This window comes from Hypanus sabinus, chromosome 21 (assembly GCF_030144855.1).
Source record: "Hypanus sabinus isolate sHypSab1 chromosome 21, sHypSab1.hap1, whole genome shotgun sequence".
In the NCBI taxonomy this organism is placed as follows: domain Eukaryota; kingdom Metazoa; phylum Chordata; class Chondrichthyes; order Myliobatiformes; family Dasyatidae; genus Hypanus; species Hypanus sabinus.
In genome coordinates this window covers 31,809,974-31,828,844 of record NC_082726.1, presented here as the reverse complement: position 1 = coordinate 31,828,844, position 18,871 = coordinate 31,809,974, and the positions used below count along the sequence as shown (strand labels likewise).

Genomic DNA, 18,871 nt, shown 5'->3' with positions numbered 1-18,871 from the left:
TTAAGATTTGGAAACCGATTTCTGTAATTTGTGTGCCATGAAGAGGCAAAAATAGAACAGCTACGTGCCAAGAAATATCCTTTCATCTTCTTCCAACTTCTGATCCTCCAGACTTCTACATTGTCAGTGCTGCTATCAAAGTCCTTCAGGACATCAGCCTGTTTTCTGTGACAAGGGGTCGGGTCGTGTGACAGACTGCCGTCAACATGCTTTCACATTGTGGTATTCATACCGACACACAAGTCCAGAGCAGGAGTTGGCCGCTTGGCTCCTCAAGCCTGTACCATTATTTAATCAGATCAGGAATGTTCAGATGTAGCACTGACCTTATTCACCTCCTTGCTATCTACCTTTGGTTTTACCACCGTTTGAGGAAGAGTGTTCCACAAGCTCAACTGTCTTAAATGGGTGACTGCTTGCTTTAAAACAGTGAGGTCTGGCCCTCAGCATTCACAATCTCTCAGTATCTTATCCCCTAGCCCCACGTAAAGATGATCTCTTTTGTCTCCTTGGCAATTTGCTCTTTCCTTGGCTACCCTCTTATTTCTAATATACTTAAAAAGGTCTTGAGATTCTCTTTGATCTTCAGAGCCACTTTTTGTCCTCCAAAATTTCTTTCCCAAGTTCTCCCTACATCCCCTATAAAGCTCAAAGGACAAGTTCAATCTCAATTTTTTACTCCTGGCATACATTTCCTTCTATTCCCTAATGCGCGTTTTGTCTGTGATCCAAATTTCTCACTGTTCCTGCACATTGGCCTTTTCCAAATTATACACTGGATTATCTAGATCTCACCACGTCTTATAGCTCTGCAGTCTCTCACCAAAGAATTCTTATTTTTCTGCCAAAATAGACATATTTGTATGTCCCACTGCCAAGTACCAATCCACTCACTGAACCTCTCTATATCATTCTTTGGCCTATAACACCCTTATCATAGCTAATTTCCCTATCTGTCTCTGCAACATTAGTAAAGTGGTTAGCCGCTGAGACGTCAGCAAGCGAACGTGCAGTTTGTCTGCAAACCACAATTCAGAAGTAGAAACAAACAGTAATTATGGCAGATTAGAATCTGAAGTTGGACTTAAAGTGGACAAATTCTATGTAGCCTCTAAGCAGCTTCTGAAGAGCACGCTTCTTGAAGAGCTGGTGTTGCTTTACCACAAAAGAGTTTTTGCTGGACTGTTTGGAGGAGCAATAAACCCAGTTCCACCTGCACAACTCAATAGGAGTCACCAGGTGGCGCTCAGGTGCCAGAATAATGGAAAACTACAGTATTTTGTTAGTCAACAAGCAGAGGCTGGGGCTGGAATCCTCTCACTTAAAGTGCTGCACCTTGTGCGCGCACACATCCCACTGAATCTCTGAGTCCTGAGACGGTTGATAAACAAAGGTAGGACATGCAGATGGAACAGTAAGTTTTGGGTTGGCAGACGGTGGGTGGTTCAAGAGGTAGATTGTTAAGTCCAGGATTTATACTGGGATCCAGTTTACCATCAGTGAATGGACGTGAGTTGCAAATCCACACGAAACAGTGAATTTTGAGCACCGCTGGTACCTAACTGGAATAGAATTCTTGTCTGGGATTCCTGTGTTGGGACTGCATGGCTATGCAAAGCTCAAACGGCATTTATAAATTTGCCGATGACACAACTATTGCTGGCAGAATCTCTGATGGTGATGAGGCAAACAAGGATGAGACAGACTGGCTGGTTGATTGGTGTCGTTACAACAGCTCGCTCAATGTCAGCAAATCCAAGGAACTTACTGTGGACTTCAGGAAGAGGAATTCTGAATTCTCCTGAATTCACCAGTCCTCATTTAGGGCTCTGTGGTGAAAATCGTAAGCAGCTTCAAGTTTCTGGGCATTAACATCTCAGAGGAATTATCATTGTCATTGAGTCAATCACGAAGAAGGCACACCAGTGACTTTAATTTGTTTAGTATTTGAGGACTTTTGAAAAACATGAGGATAAATAAGTTCCTGGGGCTGGAGGGGATATAACCCAGGGTACTACAGGAAGTGAAGGAAGAGATTGCTGCACTCTTGGTGATGACCTTTGTTACAGAGGCAGTACCAGATGTTTGGCGGGGGGGGGGGGGTGGCAAATATAATTCCTATGTTCAAGAAAAGAAGTAGAATTAACCCTGGGAATTATAAACCAATGAATCTTACTTCAGTGGTGGGCAAAGTATTGGAGAGGATTCTTAGAGACAGGATTTACAAGCATTTGGAGAAGCAATGTCTGATCAGCTTGGCTTTGAATTCCCTGAAGTTGTGACAAAGTACATTGATGATGGTAGAGCAGTGGAAGTGCTGCATATGGATTTTAGTAAGGCGTTTGATAATGTTCCCTCACTCAGAAAGTTAGGAGGCATGGGATCCAAGGAAGCTTGGCTCTGTGGATTCAGAACTAACTTGCCCAAAGAAGCCAGAGGGTGGTTGTAATGGGGTGCATTCTACCTGGAGGTCTGTGACCAGTGGTGTTCTGCAGGGATTTATTCTGGGACCCCCGCTTCTTGTGAATTTTATAACTGGCTTGGATGAGGAAGTGGAAGGGTGGGTTATTAAGTTTGTGGATGACGCAAGTGTTGGTGGAGTTGTGGATAGAGTAGAATACTGCTGTAGGTTACAGTGGGACTTGGCAGGATGCAGAGCTGGGCGGAGAAGTGGCAGATGGAGTTCAACAAAGAAGAAAGTAAAGTGATTCACGTTGGAAGATCAAATTTGAAGGGAGAGTATGGGATTAATGGGAGGATTTTTAGCAGAGTTGAGGAACAGAGGGATCTTGGGATCCACATCCACAGATCCCTCAAAGTTGTCATTCCCCAACTAGGAGTTGAGGATGCCATCGTCTACCTGCTGAACTATGTCTACGCCCACATGGACAAACCGGCGAGCACTGTGAGGGTCATGTTTTTTGACTTCTCCAGTGCGTTCAACACCATCCGTCCTGCTCTGCTGGGTGAGAAGCTGACAGTGATGCAGGTGGGTGCTTCCCTGACATCATGGATTATTGATTACCTGACTGGCAGACCACAGTATGTGTGCTTGCAACACTGTGTGTCAGACAGAGTGGTCAGCAGCACTGGGGCTCCACAGGGGACTGTCCTGTCTCCCTTTCTCTTCACCATCTACACCTCGGACTTTAACTACTGCACAGAGTCTTGCCATCTTCAGAAGTTTTCTGATGATTCTGCCATAGTTGGATGCATCAGCAGGGGGAGATAAGGCTGAGTACAGGGCTACGGTGGGAAACTTTGTCACATGGTGCGAGCATAATCATCTGCAGCTTAATGTGAAAAAGACTAAGGAGCTGGTGGTGGACCTGAGGAAAGCTAAGGCACCGGTGACCCCTGTTTCCATCCAAGGGGTCAGTGTGGACCTGGTGGAGGATTACAGATACCTAGGGATACAAATTGACAATAAACTGGACTGGTCAAAGAACATTGAAGCTGTCTACAAGAAGGATCAGAGCCGTCTCTACTTCCTGAGGAGACTGAGGTCCTTTAACATCTGCCAGACGATGCTGAGGATGTTCTATGAGTCTGTGGTGGCCAGTGCTATCATGTTTGCTGTTGTGTGCTGGGGCAGCAGGCTGAGGGTAGCAGACACTAACAGAATCAACAAACTCATTCGTAAGGCCAGTGATGTTGTGGGGGTGGAACTGGACTCTCTGACTGTGGTGTCTGAAAAGAGGATGCTGTCCAAGTTGCATGCCATCTTGGACAATGACTCCCATCCACTCCATAATGTACTGGTTAGGCACAGGAGAAAATTCAGCCAGCGACTCATTCCACCGAGATGCAGCACTGAGTGTCATAGGAAATCATTCCTGCCTATGGCCATCAAACTTTACAACTCCTCCCTCGGAGTGTCAGACACCTTGAGCCAATAGGCTGGTCCTGGACTTATTTCTACTTGGCATGATTAACTTATTATTATTTAATTATTTATGGTTTTATATTGCTATATTTCTACACTATTCTTGGTTGGTGCGGCTGTAACAAAACCCAATTTCCCTCGGGATCAATAAAGTATGTCTGTCCGTCTGTCTGTCTGCAAGTTCATAGGGTTGTTAAGAAATATGCTGGCAGACATTAGTCAGAGCTATGGGGCAATGCTGCAGCTCTACAAAACTCTGGGCTAGATCTCACTTAGAGTACTGTGTTTCGTCCTGGTCACTAAACATGATGTGGAGGGTGTGGAGGAGATTTGCCAGGACGCTGCTCAGATTAGAGAGTGGATAGGCTAAGCAAGCTAGGGCTTTTCTCTTCAGACCAAAGGAGGATGAGCAGAGACTTGATAGAGCAGCCCAAGGTAATAAGGAGAAATAGATCAAGTAGATAGCCAGACGTTTTCCCAGTGCAGAATGGCTAATAAAAGGCAGCTTAATTTTAGGGTGATTGGAGGAAAGTACAAGGAGATGTCAGCAGTTAGTTTTTTTTTAAAAACAGAGTGGTAAGTGCTGCCAAGGGTGGTGATAGAGACAATTTAAAGACACTCTTTGCCACATGGATGATATTAAAGGCAGATGGCTATATAGGAAGGAAGAGCTAGACTGCACTTAGACTAGGTTAAAATGTAGGCACAACATCAGGGGTTGAAGGATCTGTGCTGTGCATTAATGCTCCATATTAATTTTGTCGATAGCTGCCTTTGCAGAGAGGTGGTTCTGGGATAAAAGAAGGTTTCCATCCTTTGCAAGGTGTCTTCATGGCCCATTATTGTTGAGGACAGTGTTATTGTCAAGAGAAGATTGGGAGAGATCCCCTGTTTTACTTATTTTGTGATTTATATTCATTTTTATCTCTTTGTACTGTGCTACCACCACAAAAGAACAATTTTCATGTTATAATTCAGTGAAAATAAACCTGATCCTGTTTAGATTTGTATCTTTCTATGCCTCGCCTATTTAAGTGCTTCATAAATATATTGATTCTATTAAATTCCATAACTCCATTGCCTAATCTGTCAGCACATTCTAAATATCAAGCACTCTGTGTAAAAAAAAATTACCTCTGAGGTCCCCTCTAAAATACCTCCTCTCTCCCTCTTGCTTTTGCTACATATACCACGTGAGAAAAATTCTGACTATTGACCCCATCTATGCCTCTCATAATCCTATACACTTCTCTCAGGACAACCCTCAGCCTCCTTATCCGCAAACCTCTGCTAACGCAGCAGTAACAAAGGCAATTACACAAACGTACAGCGCTAAGCCCTTGTAGCTGCTCCTCATAAAATCTCTAGTCACATGTCTTAAGCTGACGATATCAGTATTGCCTATGCCTCTAAGCACAGTTCCAGATCACACCTATGTACAACTTCGTCATATTTCCAAGGAAACCATTTCAAAACAAAAGGTAAACAACCAAATCTGACAAGGAAACTCAGCATTGTTTCCTTAAACATTGGAAACTGAACTTTAAATACATACACACAAGTGCACAAACAGACACGTAGTCATATGCAGGCAGAGGGGCTAGGGAGTGCAGTCACAAATTTCCATGCATTCCCCTCTCCAATTAATCAGCAAATATATTCAAAATGCATATGTCTGTGGACATTATGCATGCTTATTACACCCATCCAAACTGGATTCCTTCCCACATCTACGGCAGGTAGGAGCAGACGTGCACACACACCGTGCTCCTCACTACAAGCCTGAGACCAGGCAAAGAGACATCACATGCAACACGAAGACACAGTGTGGGCACTTGGACAAATGAGTGATAAAGCAGGAAGCTATACCTGAGCATAAAGGCACACAGTCGCTGTTGAAACAGCCAAGACAGATCACATCCCCATGTCAAATTCACTAACCAACTTTATCCCCATTATACCCTGCCTCCTGGGCTCGGGTCCGGGAATGCCTTAAGTGTGGATTCATCCAGGAGCTGTCTAATTGTCCAATAACCTTGACTAGCAAAACTCAAGGCCCGGAAACAGTGGGATGCTGTGGAGTGCCTCAGTGCCAGTGCGTCACTCTGTGGATGGGGTAAAATTGAGACCCTACCCATGGGGACATGTAAACACATAACCCCAGGGGAGACCTATTCACTGCTGCTCTAACACGGGGACACCAAACTATCAGATCAATTCCCAAAGTTAGTGCAACAAAGCAAAGAGACAGTGGGTTAATGCTTGGTTGCTCCTGCCTGTACCTGATCCAAGATACTGTGTAGCTGGCAACTATTCAGAATTTCGAGGATGTGACAGAACATTACAAAATTCACATTCATTGTTGTATTGCAAAAGCCTTCATCGTGACCTCATCTTCCTTGCCGGAAGACAAAAGCTATTGCCTTTTTGAAAAAAAAATACAAAAAAAGCATTGCTCTTGTCAAAAGGTAGTGGCTATAATGTAGTCTTATTCCTGAGCAGCAGCTAAGCACAGTGATAAATTTAAAGAGCAAGCACTGGCACTTCCAGAGACTGGCCAGCCTCTGGTGGCCATTCACCTCCTCCACTCCATTCTACTCAACGAGGACCCCACACCTCACCTAATCGTTTTCTCACCAGTTTGAAAGCCTGACTTGACTGCCATCCTTTGTGTAAAAGATGCTCCAAGTTCACTCTTATTTGGGGTCTCTTGGCTTCCTTGGATCTCTCCAACCAGAAAATTTTCATCATCTCATCCTCTTTCTCGCTAATATAAAATTCTAAGGAAAGTTAATCTGACCTGTGATTTTGCCCTTTAAATGCTGGTATTGTTTTCATTTATCAGCACTTTTTTCTCTATGGTCCACCAGCCAAACCTAACTACTCCAGGTAGTATTGAACATCACCGTACAAAGGAATCTTCACCACTTCTTTATATCTCATCATAGAGTTGTACAGCGCAAAAAAGGCCCTTCAGCCCATCTCATCCATGACAACCATGGTCCCTATCCACACTAATCACATATGCCCTCATTCCCCTATCTAATTCCTTTTAAGTATTGTGTCTGCATTCATCACTTTCCACGGCAGCTCGTTCCAAATTACCAACCTATCCTCTGTGTGAAAAACTTGCCCCTCAGATCTTGAAATTTCTCTCCACTCCTCTGAAACCTGTACCCTCTAGTGTTAGATTCTCCTGCCCTAGGAAAAATATTCTGACCACCTCCCTTATTTATGCCCTCATAATTTTATAAACCTCTATAAAATCACCCCTAAGCTTCCTATGTTACAGTTTATCCAACTTCTCCTTATAAGTCCTCCTTTCAAGCGACATCTGGTGAATCTCTTTTGCATGCTTTCAGATGTACAGACACACTATAAATTATAAACAGGGGAGCGCAGTCGATACCATTGGTTCAGAATTACGAACTACAGTGTCTGTACTAAAATACATTTGGATGGACCTGTGAATGATTTTAGAAAATGTAGAGAAAGGGTTAAGCAGAATCAGACTTAGGTTTACTATCACTGACGTATTTCGTGAAATTTGTTGTTTTGCAGTTTGAGGGATAGACAGATGCTTGCGGTATTTATTTCTTTACAACATAGACAAACTAAAGTTGGCTTACAGAGCAATTCCACTTGCCCCATTTATTTCTCTGTAAGCTATTCACTAAGAGATGCTTATTTTCATTCACATGTCTCCATCTCATTCTCCATCCACATGTCTCATTCACATCATTCTCCAGTCTCCTGACACAACTTTGGGATGTGGCAGCAAACCAGATGACCCAGAAGAAACTAGATAGAATACTGGGCTTCACCACTGGACAGGAAGGCAGGAGGTCCTAAAAGCTAAGGACTTCAGTAGAACTGCAGTTAGAGTGGACGTGCAGTGATGTGAGCTGTTCAGATCCGCATCTTAGAAGGAGGACTAAAAAAAAGAGTGCAGGATACCCAAAACTTCAGTCTGCAAAGACTCAGCATGCTGGGGCTCTCAGCTCCAGTTGACTTAAAGATCATGATAGAGTTGATAGGGTGAAGACAGCAAAGAGGTCACCACTGTGTCAGAAGAATCTCAGATGTCAACGAGAAGGCATACAGGAGTGAGACAGATCAACTAGCTGAGCGGTGTCACAAAAACAATCTCATATTCAACACCAGTAAGATCGAGGAATTGACTGTGGCTTTCAGGAAGGGGAACTTAGTAGAGCACATACCAGTCCTCAAAGAAGGTTCAGGAATGGAGAGGGTGAGCTGCTTCCTGGGTGTCAACATTTCAGAGGAACTAAGCTGGGCCAACACATTGATGCAATCATGAAGAAGACACGCCAGCAGCTATACTTCATTACAAATTTGTGGAAATTTGGTATTCACCAAAAGCTGTCACATTCCTACAGATATACAATGGAGAACATTCTGACTGTATGCAACACCATCTGGTCTGGAGGCACCAATGCCTAGAATCAAAAGAGGTAGCTGTGGGTTGAAGACTCAGTCAGCTCCATCAAGAGCACAATCCTCCTCACCATTGAGGACATCTTTAAAAGCTGGTTCGCCAAGAGGTATTAAGCTCCCTCCCCATTCAGGATAAGTCTCATCTCATTACTACCATCAGGGAGGAAGTACAGAAGCTTGAAGACCCACACTGAATATGTTAGGAACAGTTTCTTTCCCTCTGCTATCAGATTTCTGAATGGTCCATGAACCCAAAAACTCTACTCTACTATTCCTCTTCTACACTATTTATTGTAACATGGTGATTTTTATGCCTAGCAACATGCTGCTGCCACAAAACAACCGGTTTCACAACTGAAGTCAGTGATAACAAACCTGATTTTGATTGTGCCACTGTAGGCATTGTGAAAAGTAAAGTAGTTAGCAAGGCAAGCACTGAGGAAGGAAGAAAAAACCCATCTCGACCCAAGAGTGGACGAAACTGCAAAATTTGCTCTTATCAGGAGCAAACTGAACTACACAAAACTGATGCATGAGGGGAAGTTAAGCAAGTGTGATAGAAGAAAGAAATAAATGGCCTGTTGCTCAGGTGAGGAGGGTGTATGGAGGCTTGTGTAGAGTATGGATCTGTTTTCATGATGTTCTTTAGGATGATTAAAAGTGAAGGAATAGAAGACCCCACAAGGAAAGCGCTACTCATTTACCCAAGGGGTAAAATGTTTAGAAGGCCTCTAGGAAAATACAGCATCTTTCCCCTAGATCAGGGGTCGGCAACCTTTACCACTGAAAGAGCCAATATGGACCCATTTCCCACAGAAAAGAAAACACTGGGAGCCACAAAACCCGTTTGACATTTAAAATGAAATAACACTGCATACAACAGTTTTTTTTTTGCCTTTATGCTATGTATAAACAAACTATAATGTGTTGCATTTATGAAATTGATGAACTCCTGCAGAGAAAACAAAATTACATTTCTGCATGCAACAAAAACATTTTGAACTCCGAAAAAAAGACGTTGGGTTGAAGGTTACTCCATAGTTAGCCTACCTTGGATCGAAGCATTAAAAGAAAGCGCGCACTGGCGGGTGTCAGGCATTGGCAGTGGTGATGTATATTAATAGCGATAAAAAACACGTTGTAGCGGTGTAGCGCTACAGGCAGCGCTAAAATAAAGACACTGCAGTCAAAGGTAACTTTATTCGAACTAAACAGCCTTGATTTAAAGCCTCCCTCAACCCGTCCCCGTGGGCGCGGATGCTCCAAAAGACACGTACTCACAAACCCCCGTAGGCTATCTCCCTTAGCCAGAACGGTGGCTAATTGTGAGCCGGTTCAGATGTGCCAGGAAATGGGGTCTCCACAACGTTTTTAGATTGTACAAGATCACCATAATCTTCAAATTTCGAATTACATTTCAAAAACTAACAAACTACGGGGAGCCGCAGCACAGAGATCAAAGAGTCGCATGCGGCTCCGGAGCCGCGGGTTGCCGACCCCTGCACTAGATTGATGGAATTTGGAACACACTGTCTGAGAATAAGGTAGAGTTAGGCACCCCTACAAGATTTAAGAAGAATCTGGGTGAGCATTTCAATCTCCAAGGCATGACGGGCAACAATCCAAGTACCAGTAAATGGGATCAGGATAGTTCAGTACTTGGTGGTCAGTACAAATATGATGGCTGAAGGGCTTGGCTTTGTGCCCTATCTTCTCCATGTGCCAAACTACAGCAAAAACCTTAATGTCCTCTCCTTTCTCCAGCCGTGTATCCCTTTTGCCAATCAACTTTCCAGCTCTTAGCTTCATCCCTCCCCCTCCGGTCTTCTCTTATCATTTCAGATCTCCCACTCCCGCTCCCACTTTCAAATCTCTTACTACCTTTTCTTTCAGTTAGTCCCGACAAAGGGTCTCGGCCCGAAACGCCGACAGTACTTCTGCCTATAGATGCTGCTTGGCCTGCTGCATTCCACCAGCATTTTGAGTGTGTTGCTTGAATTTCCAGCATCTGCAGAATTCCTCGTGTTTGCCCCTCACGTTCTTTCCTTGTAACTATTCTCCCTCTCCTTTCAAATCTCCCCTAAACCTCCTAATCATCCAAACACCCTCTACTCTTGCTGGTTAGTTGCAGTAAACAACTAACCTAGTAACCTGTACGTTCTTTGGATGCAAAATTAATCTGAAGCACCCAGGGAATGCACTGAAACGGCTCTGTTGCAAAGGACCACAGTCGAGGGTCTGGCATTATAGAACACAAAGGGTTGGGCCCTGTGAAACAGCATTGCAAGCACTTCATCAACATATTGTTCAAGGAGGAAACAAGTATCTCAAAGTAAGGAAATCTACTAAATTGTTTCTACAGTGAATGTAAATCATAACAGGCCAATTGTATTCATTGTAGTGTGACATGGACCAAATGGACCACACCCAAGGGTTCTGAAAGAGGTAGTAAAAGGGATTGTGGCAGCATAAGTAATGATCTTTCAATAATCACTCGACTCCGGAATGATTCCAGAGGACTGGAATATTGCAAATGTCGCTCCACTCTTTAAGAAGGGAGGGAGGCAGAAGAAAGGAAATTACAGGCCAGTTAGCCCATAATGGGAAAGTGCTGGGGTCTGTTATTAAGGTTTTGGGGTACTCGGAGGCGCATGCTAAAAGAGGCCAAAGTCAGCATGGTTTGGTAAGGGGAAATCTTACCTGTCAAATCTGTTGGAATTCTTTGAGGAAATAGCTGGCAGATTAGACAAAGGAGAATGAGTAAAAACACAAAATGCTGACAGAACTCAGCAGGCCAGACAGCATCTATGGGAGGAGGTGGTGACGACGTTTCAGGCCGAAACCCTTCATCAAGAGTGAAGAAACATGGGATGGTCAAGGGGGGGGATAAGAAGTGGGGGGAGGGATAAAGTAGAGAGCTAGGAAGTGATAGGTTGGAGGGAAATGGGCTACTGGTGAAGGTGGAGAATTATGGGAAGAGAAAGAGAAAGAAAGGTAGGGCTGGGGGGAGATTATAGTGAGGGGGGAAAAGAGAGAGAAAGAGAACCAGACTGAAATAATAGATAGGGATGGAGGTAAGAGGGGGAGGCAGGGATATCAACAGAGGTCTGTGAGTTGGATGTTCATGCCGGCAGGTGGGATGCTACCCAGGCGGGAGATAAGGTATTGCTCCATCGACCTGAGTGTGGCCTCATCTTGACGGTAGAGGAGGCCATGGACAGACATGTTGGAATGGGAGTGGTCTGTGGAATTGAAGTGTGTGGCCACAGGGAGATCCCGCCACTGCTGGAGGACCGAGCCCCGGTGTTCGGTGAAACGGTCTCCCAGTCTGCAGTGGGTCTCCCCAATGTATAAATGGCCACATCAGGAGCACCGGATACAGTATATCACCCCAGTTGACTCGCAGGTGAAGTGGTGCCTCACCTGAAAGGACTGTCTGGGGCCTGGGATGGTGGTGAGGGAAGAAGTGTGGGGGCAGGTGTAGCACTTCTTCCGTTTGCAGGGATGAGTGCCCGGAGGGAGGTCGGTGGGGAGGGATGGGGGGGATGAATGGACAAGGGAGTCGTGTAGGGAGCGATCTCTGCGGAAAGCTGAGAGTGTGGGAGAGGGGAAGACGTGGCTGGTGGTGGGATCCCATAGGAGGTGGCGGAAGTTATGGAGGATTATACGTTGGATCTGTAGACTGGTAGGGTGATAAGTGAGGGCCAGGGGGACTCTACCCCTGGTGGGCTGGCGGGGGGATGGGGTGAGGGCAGAGGTGCGTGAAAAACGGGAGACGCGATGGAGGGCAGAGTTGATAGTGGACGAAGGAAAGCCCCTTTCTTTAAAAAAGGAAGACATCTCCTTTGTCCTAGAATGAAAGCCCTCATCCTGAGAGCAGATGCGGCGGAGATGGAGGAATTGAGAGAAAGGGATAGCATTTTTGCAGGAGACAGGGTGGGAGGAGGAATAGTCTAGGTAGCTGTAGGAGTTAGTAGGTTTGTAGTAGACGTCGGTGGATAGACTGTCTCCAGAGATAGAAACAGAAAGATCTAGAAAGGGGAGGGAGGTGTCGGACATAGACCAGGTGAATTTGAGGGCGGGGTGAAAGTTGGAGGCGAAGTTAATGAAGTTGACGAGCTCAGCATGCGTGCAGGAAGCAGCGCCGATGCAGTCGTTGATATAACACAAGAAGAGAGGAGGACAGATACCAATGTAGGCTTAGAACATAGATTGCTCCACGTGGCCGACAAAAAGGCAGGCGTAGCTAGGACCCATGCAGGTGCCCATGGCTACACCTTTAGTTTGGAGGAAGTGGGAGGAGCCAAAGGAAAAATTGTTAAGGGTGAGGACTAATACCGCGAGGCGAAGAAGAGTGGTGGTAGAGGGTGACTGGCTGGGTCTGGAATCCAGGAAGAAACGGAGAGCTTGGAGACCTTCCTGGTGGGGGATAGAGATATATAGGGACTGGACGTCCATGATGAAAATGAGGCGGTGGAGGCCAGGGAACTTGAAATCTTTGACGTGATGTAAAGCATGGGAAGTATCATGGACATAGATGGGGAGGGATTGAACAAGGGGAGCTAAAACAGAGTCGAGATAGGCAGAAATGAGTTCGGTGGGGCTGGAGCAAGCAGAGACAATGGGTCTGCCTGGACAGGCAGGTTTGTGAATCTTAGGTAAGAGGTAGAAACGGGAAGTGCGGGGTGTGGGAACTATAAGTTTAGTGGCCGTGGATGGGAGATCTCCTGAGCTGATGAGATCGGAAATGGTTTGGGAGACAATGGACTGGGGGTGCTCCCTAGTGGGGCATTGTCCAGGGGTAGATAAGAGGAGGTGTCAGCGAGTTGTCGTCGTGCCTCCGCTATGTACAGGTCGGTGCGCCAGACGATAACAGTATCTTATCAGCGGGTTTGATGGATTGTTGCGGAGGGAATGGAGAGCAGAACGTTCGGAGAGGGTAAGGTTGGAATTGGAGCAAGGGGTAGTGAAGTCGAGACGGTTAATGTCCCGACGGCAATTAGAGATGAACAGATCCGGGGGGGTAGAAGTCCTGGGCGGGGAGTCCATGAGGAAGAGGTGGGTTGGAGATGGTAGAACGGGTCATCGGTGGGGGTGGGAGAGTCCCTACCGAAGAAGTGGGCTCGAAGACGGAGCCGGCGGAAGAAGAGCTCCACGTCCTGGCACACGCGGAACTCACTGAGGTGAGGGCGAAGGGGGACAAAGGTGAGGCCCTTACTAAGGACAGAGCGCTCAGCCTCAGAGAGAGGAAGGTCGGAGGGGATGGTGAAGACCCGGCAGGGCTGACAGCTCTGGTCCGAGGGGGGTGGGAGGCTGGTGGAGTCAGCGGGGAAGGGGTGGGGGTGAGAGGAAGCTGAAGCCCCCGAGGGCCCGGGAACCAGTGTTTGAACCTCAGGCTCGGGAGGATCAGATGGCAGTGTGGTGGTGGGGGAAGGGGAGACGGCAGTGCGTGGAGGTCCAGCTCGGAGGTCAAGGCTGGGATCCAGCGTGCTGGTGGGGGGAGGGGGGGAGATGGCAGCACGAGGAGGTCCGACTGGAAATTCAAGGCCGGAGTCTCTGAGGGGGTGTCCATGGCCGTAGGAACCCGCCTTGGAGAATGTGTTGTTTAATAGAATTTTCAAAAGGTCTTTGATAAGGTGCCACACGTGAAGCTGCTTAACAAGAGCCAATGATATTAGCTGGATAGAAGCTTGGCTGATTGGCAGGAGGCAAAGAGAGGAAATAAAGGGGGCCTTCTCTGGTTGGCTGCCAGTGACTAGTGGTGTTCCACAAGGGTCAGTGTAGGGACCCCTATTACTTTATTTTCCCGGCACTTTTCCTATTGTTCCGCAAGTCATTCTCCATTGTGCTAATAATCACAGAGCCTACTCCTTCACATTGGACTTTGACTCTCCTTTCCCTGACTATTTGTATATTTATCTTACAATAGTTTATCGTCTATTTCCAGCTGAAATCCCTGGAACTAAATCCAACATACATTCATTCATATTCTTTCATTTTCTCTCTCTCCCCCTCTCCTTAAACTAATGCAGAATGATTTAGAGGGTAGACCAGAACACTTCAGAGAAAATTTGTTTGCCATCTACATTAATTTTGCTATGGTCCAGCTGAAGAAAATGTATTGATTTTTCATTTCTCTTCAATTTCATTATGCAACTCTTCCAACCCCGTCTGAGTAACTGAAATAAACTGACAGGACAGTGTTCCACCATCAATAAAAGGCACCTTATTGAAAGCATAACACATTATTTGCTGATACCATTTTACATACCATTGAACATCATTTTTTATTATTAATGACATTCAAAACATCTTGGGGGAAAAAAAATCACTCACATTATGAAATATGTAAATATAATAAGTAACATTTTAAATGCAGAGGGGTAGAAATTTGGAGAGCTTCAAAACACTATCAAATGTCACAAAAATTGGACAAGTCCACGTGCAGTGGTGTGGAGGAGGCTGTAGGGTGATATGATCGATGTACAGATGAAACAGGATCAAACTCTTGTTCATGTGGTAGGGGTATTACAAGGATGAGGGCATAGCTTTATGTGAGGTGGAGGGAATGCAAGAGTTAAATACATTTTACGCAGAGAGCAGTTTGTATCTGCCAGAAGATGTGATGCAATCAGATTCGATTATTATTAAGCCCAGTTTTTATGGAGGCACAATAGAAAGCACGCTATCAGGACACTCAAGGACAGTGTCTACCCACTTTATCAGATTCTTGAACGGATGTCTTCAATAACAACATGGACTCTTGACCTTACAATCTACCTCGCTCTGATCTTGCACTTAATTGTTTACCTATACTGCACTTGCTCTGTAGCTGTTACACTTTATTCTGCATCGTTACTGATTTACTTTGTTTTAGCTCAATGCACTGTGCAGTGATTTGATCTGTATGAACATTATACAAGACAAACTTTTACTGTACTTGCAACCAAAATAAACTAATGCAATTAGAAGATACAAGAGGCATCTAGACGGACAGGTAGGACATGAAAAGATAAGATCCAACTGTGCAGAAACACGGCTACTGTTGATGGGCAAAAATGCGGGCAGAGGCAAGGCAGCCAAAGGGCCTATTATGTACTGAATGACTCCATATTTCAAAGTGTGTCTCTCAATAGGACAATTCTAGAATGTGGTTTAAAGAAAATGAACAAAGATCAAAAACAATGACATAATTTTGTTAATTCCAAAGCCTTTGAAATGTTATGAAGAAATAGATTTGGCCGCATCAATTAACTGAAAGGAGGCTTTTGCGCACTGGTTGAATCCCCATGTTAGTGTGTCTTTCATTGATTCTGTTATGGTTATTATTTTATTACTTTATTGAGTAAGCCAGCAAGAAAATACAGGGTTCTATATGGTGACATACATGTACTTTAATCATAAATTTATTTTGAACTTTGAGATGTATTACAGAATGAAGTGGACAGCAAATTAAACATATCACACATTTCTCTTGGCTCAGTTGTGTAAAAAAATAAAGTGTATTTGAGCAATTAGAGAGACTCACTCACAGAGATTTTCCCTTCCATACTCACGTTGATCAGATAAGGAATTTGTTCCTTAATTCTGTGGGATAATTAATTCACAAGACAAAGATTTTCATGAGTTGGAGAAAGAGGGAGCTGAATGTAAGTCTGGGAATAATGTTGGTTTACAGGGGATAGGGTGGCTGATATGGGATTGAGGGGAGTAGAATGTGTTTTGTCCCAGCTAGAAGTGACGACCGATGGATAGTTGACAAGAAAGCTATGAGCAATAGAGAGACTGAGGGAGAACCAGAAATAGCCAGTCTTGATTATAGCCAGAATAAAGGTGAGCCTTACAAGTACCATAAGTCACAATTAACCCCAATTCTCTTGTCGCCTGTTGTCAATATCCTGGTTTTGCAGTGGGTCCATTCCACGTTACATGCATTGCCAGCAGGTCTGGCCTGGCACCCTATTGCCCATGCCCAGACTAACAAGGTCTACAGCAATCAGCAAGCTCAACACAGACCATAGCAGGGATCTGGTGGTTCTATGCCTCAGTCACACACTGTGTTACAGAAATCTGGCTGGAATATAATAGGAAATATTTGCTAGATGTTCAAGGTATACAATTTTCAGTTTTATGTAAAAAAAGATACCGAGTGTGTGTGTGTTTTAAGTAAGGCTCAATCATGGCTTGAAGAGGAAAACATTGCACACAAATTACTTATTACTTGAGAAATGTAAAGGCTTAGGCATCCTGGGAAGGTTAAAGACCGTCGACTCAGGGGTCAGGGATCATGGGCTGGAGGTCAGTGGCTTTTACCTGATGATCAGATGCCAAGTTCATCCGATACGGATGCGACTTTCCATTCTCATTAGTTAGAGGTGACCAAATTTTCGACTCAGACCTTTAAAAGGAAAAAAAAGGTGCATGAATATTAATTGACTTTAATTCACAATTCAAATTCACACAGCTCCAAGCTTAAGAACTCTCTTCCAAAAGGATGCTAAACATGACCCTTGAATAACACAGCAACGTGGGATTTTTTTTTAACCAAATTAAGGATGTATTGTCACTGTTAGAAATTACTATAACATGAAACTTAGATCTTAAGACTGAACTCCAAAAGAATACTCAAAGAGAATGATGCACATCTGTCCACCAGGTTTTGCATTAGTTAGATTTACATTTATAGTCCAAAGGACCACAAGACTTAGATTACCTTCCAATAGGAATTTAACTTAAAGATGGTACTGAACAAGGCTTTATTTGATGTCAGTTTTTTGAAATGAACTGAGTCTCCAGTGACAAGAGAAAATCTGCAGATGCTAGCAAAGTGCTGGAGGAACTCAGCAGGCCAGGCAGCATCTATGGAAAAGAGCAAACAGTCGACATTTTGGGCCGAGACCCTTCATCGGGACTGGCCTTCTTCAAAATCTTTCATCAGGAGTTACCACTGGCAGCTTAGGTGTGGCAAAAAGGGAAGAAGCTCTATGCATTAAGCAGAGAAGGTCCAGGAATGGCAGGGAAGTCCAGAAAGACAAATTCACAGAGATGGTTTTGGCAGTGAGGGCTTCATTAGTCACCACCCCATGACAACAACACAACTCACCTCAGAGCTGTACTGAATTTACCAGACACAATTTACTCTTACAATTCTTGTATTGGATTGCTTTAATTAAAACACATCTTTCACAAGAGCAGTAATATGCCTCATATTTCTAACAAATCTCAAGGCTGTGTGCTTTTCTCCCTGCTCTACTCTATACACGCGTGACTGTAAGGCTAAGTAGAGCTCTAATGCCGTTTACAAATTCGCCATCACCACCACCGTTGTTGGACGTTTCGCAGGTTGCGATGAGTCAGCATACCAGAGTGAGAGAGAAAACCTGGCCGAGTGATACCGCAACAACTTCTTGCTCAATGTCAGCAAAACTAAAGAGCTGTTTTCATTTCAGGAAGGGAAAGGAGGACAAATATGTGCCAGTCTGTACTGGAGAATCCGCAGGGGAGAAAGTCAGCGGCTCTAGATTCGTGGGCGTTAACATCTTGAATGACCTGTCCTGGCCCAGCACAAAAATGCAATCAGAAGAAATTTGTGCTAATATATTCAGTCCTGAAATCAGTCCTCTGATGTTATTAGTCCCGCCAAAGGGTCTCAGCCTGAAACATCGACTGTACTTTTTTCCATAGATGCTGCCTGGCTTGCTGGGCTCCTCTAACATTTCATGTGTGCTGCCAATGTACCTATTTTCTTAGGAAATTATGGAGGGTTCAGCTCATAACTGAACACTGTAGATGCACTGTTGAAAGTATCCTGACAGGCTACGCCATGGTCTGGAACTGCACTTCCAATGCACAGGACTGTTAGAAGCTACAGAAAGTAGTGGACTCTGCCCAGTACATCACAAGCAGATCTCCCCCTGTCATCAGTGGTATCTGCAGAAGGCACTGCCTCAAGCAGGCAACATCTATCACTAAAATTCCCCACCATCTCCAACACGCCAATTTCTCATGAATACCATCAGACAGGAGGTACAGAACCCTGAAGTCCCACGTCACCCAGTTCAACAACAACTACTTTCCTTCACTTGGACATCTCCACTATCAGTGTTAAACTGCTGACCCTCAGGTCAACTGGTTTATCCCCATGTCACTTTTGAAATGCTCCAGTGCCAAACACCGGGAATTGTCAAAGATTGATTAGAGCAATCTTGTGCTCGATGGTGCAGACTTTAAGAGGCCAAACCCATCCCACTTTGCCTGTGGGACTGCCTCATTTACAGTTATCTAAATGGCTTCATCTCCTTAACATGCCAACAATTCCCAACAGTATGCATGCACTTCAAAGAAAGCAGGATTCATTTCTCCCCACTGTTCCTTTCTCATCCAGATTCAATCCGTACACTCTCAGTTACGTCTGTGTATATTAAACTGAGCTTTTCACTTGTATCAGCCATCTATGAAGCCTCAGCCAAAGCAGCAGCAGACATTAGCAGTAAAGCCAAGTTCATTAAACCACATAAATTAACATAA

At 44.7% G+C, this 18,871-nt stretch overlaps 1 protein-coding gene and 1 long non-coding RNA gene across 2 annotated transcripts in view; one reads left to right on the top strand and one right to left on the bottom strand.

Annotated features, from left to right (window-relative positions):
- The window catches only part of pdlim1 (PDZ and LIM domain 1 (elfin)), a 92,338-nt gene that overhangs the window by 24,834 nt on the left and 48,633 nt on the right, over window positions 1–18,871 (bottom strand). The window contains exon 3 of the mRNA XM_059946264.1: window positions 16,658–16,742. Coding sequence (XP_059802247.1) covers window positions 16,658–16,742 — 85 coding nt within the window. The remainder of the gene's footprint in view (window positions 1–16,657; window positions 16,743–18,871) is intronic.
- The window catches only part of LOC132378923 (uncharacterized), a 53,960-nt gene continuing 50,315 nt past the window's right edge, over window positions 15,227–18,871 (top strand). Inside the window, exon 1 of the long non-coding RNA XR_009507224.1 lies at window positions 15,227–15,341. This is a non-coding gene — a long non-coding RNA (uncharacterized LOC132378923). The remainder of the gene's footprint in view (window positions 15,342–18,871) is intronic.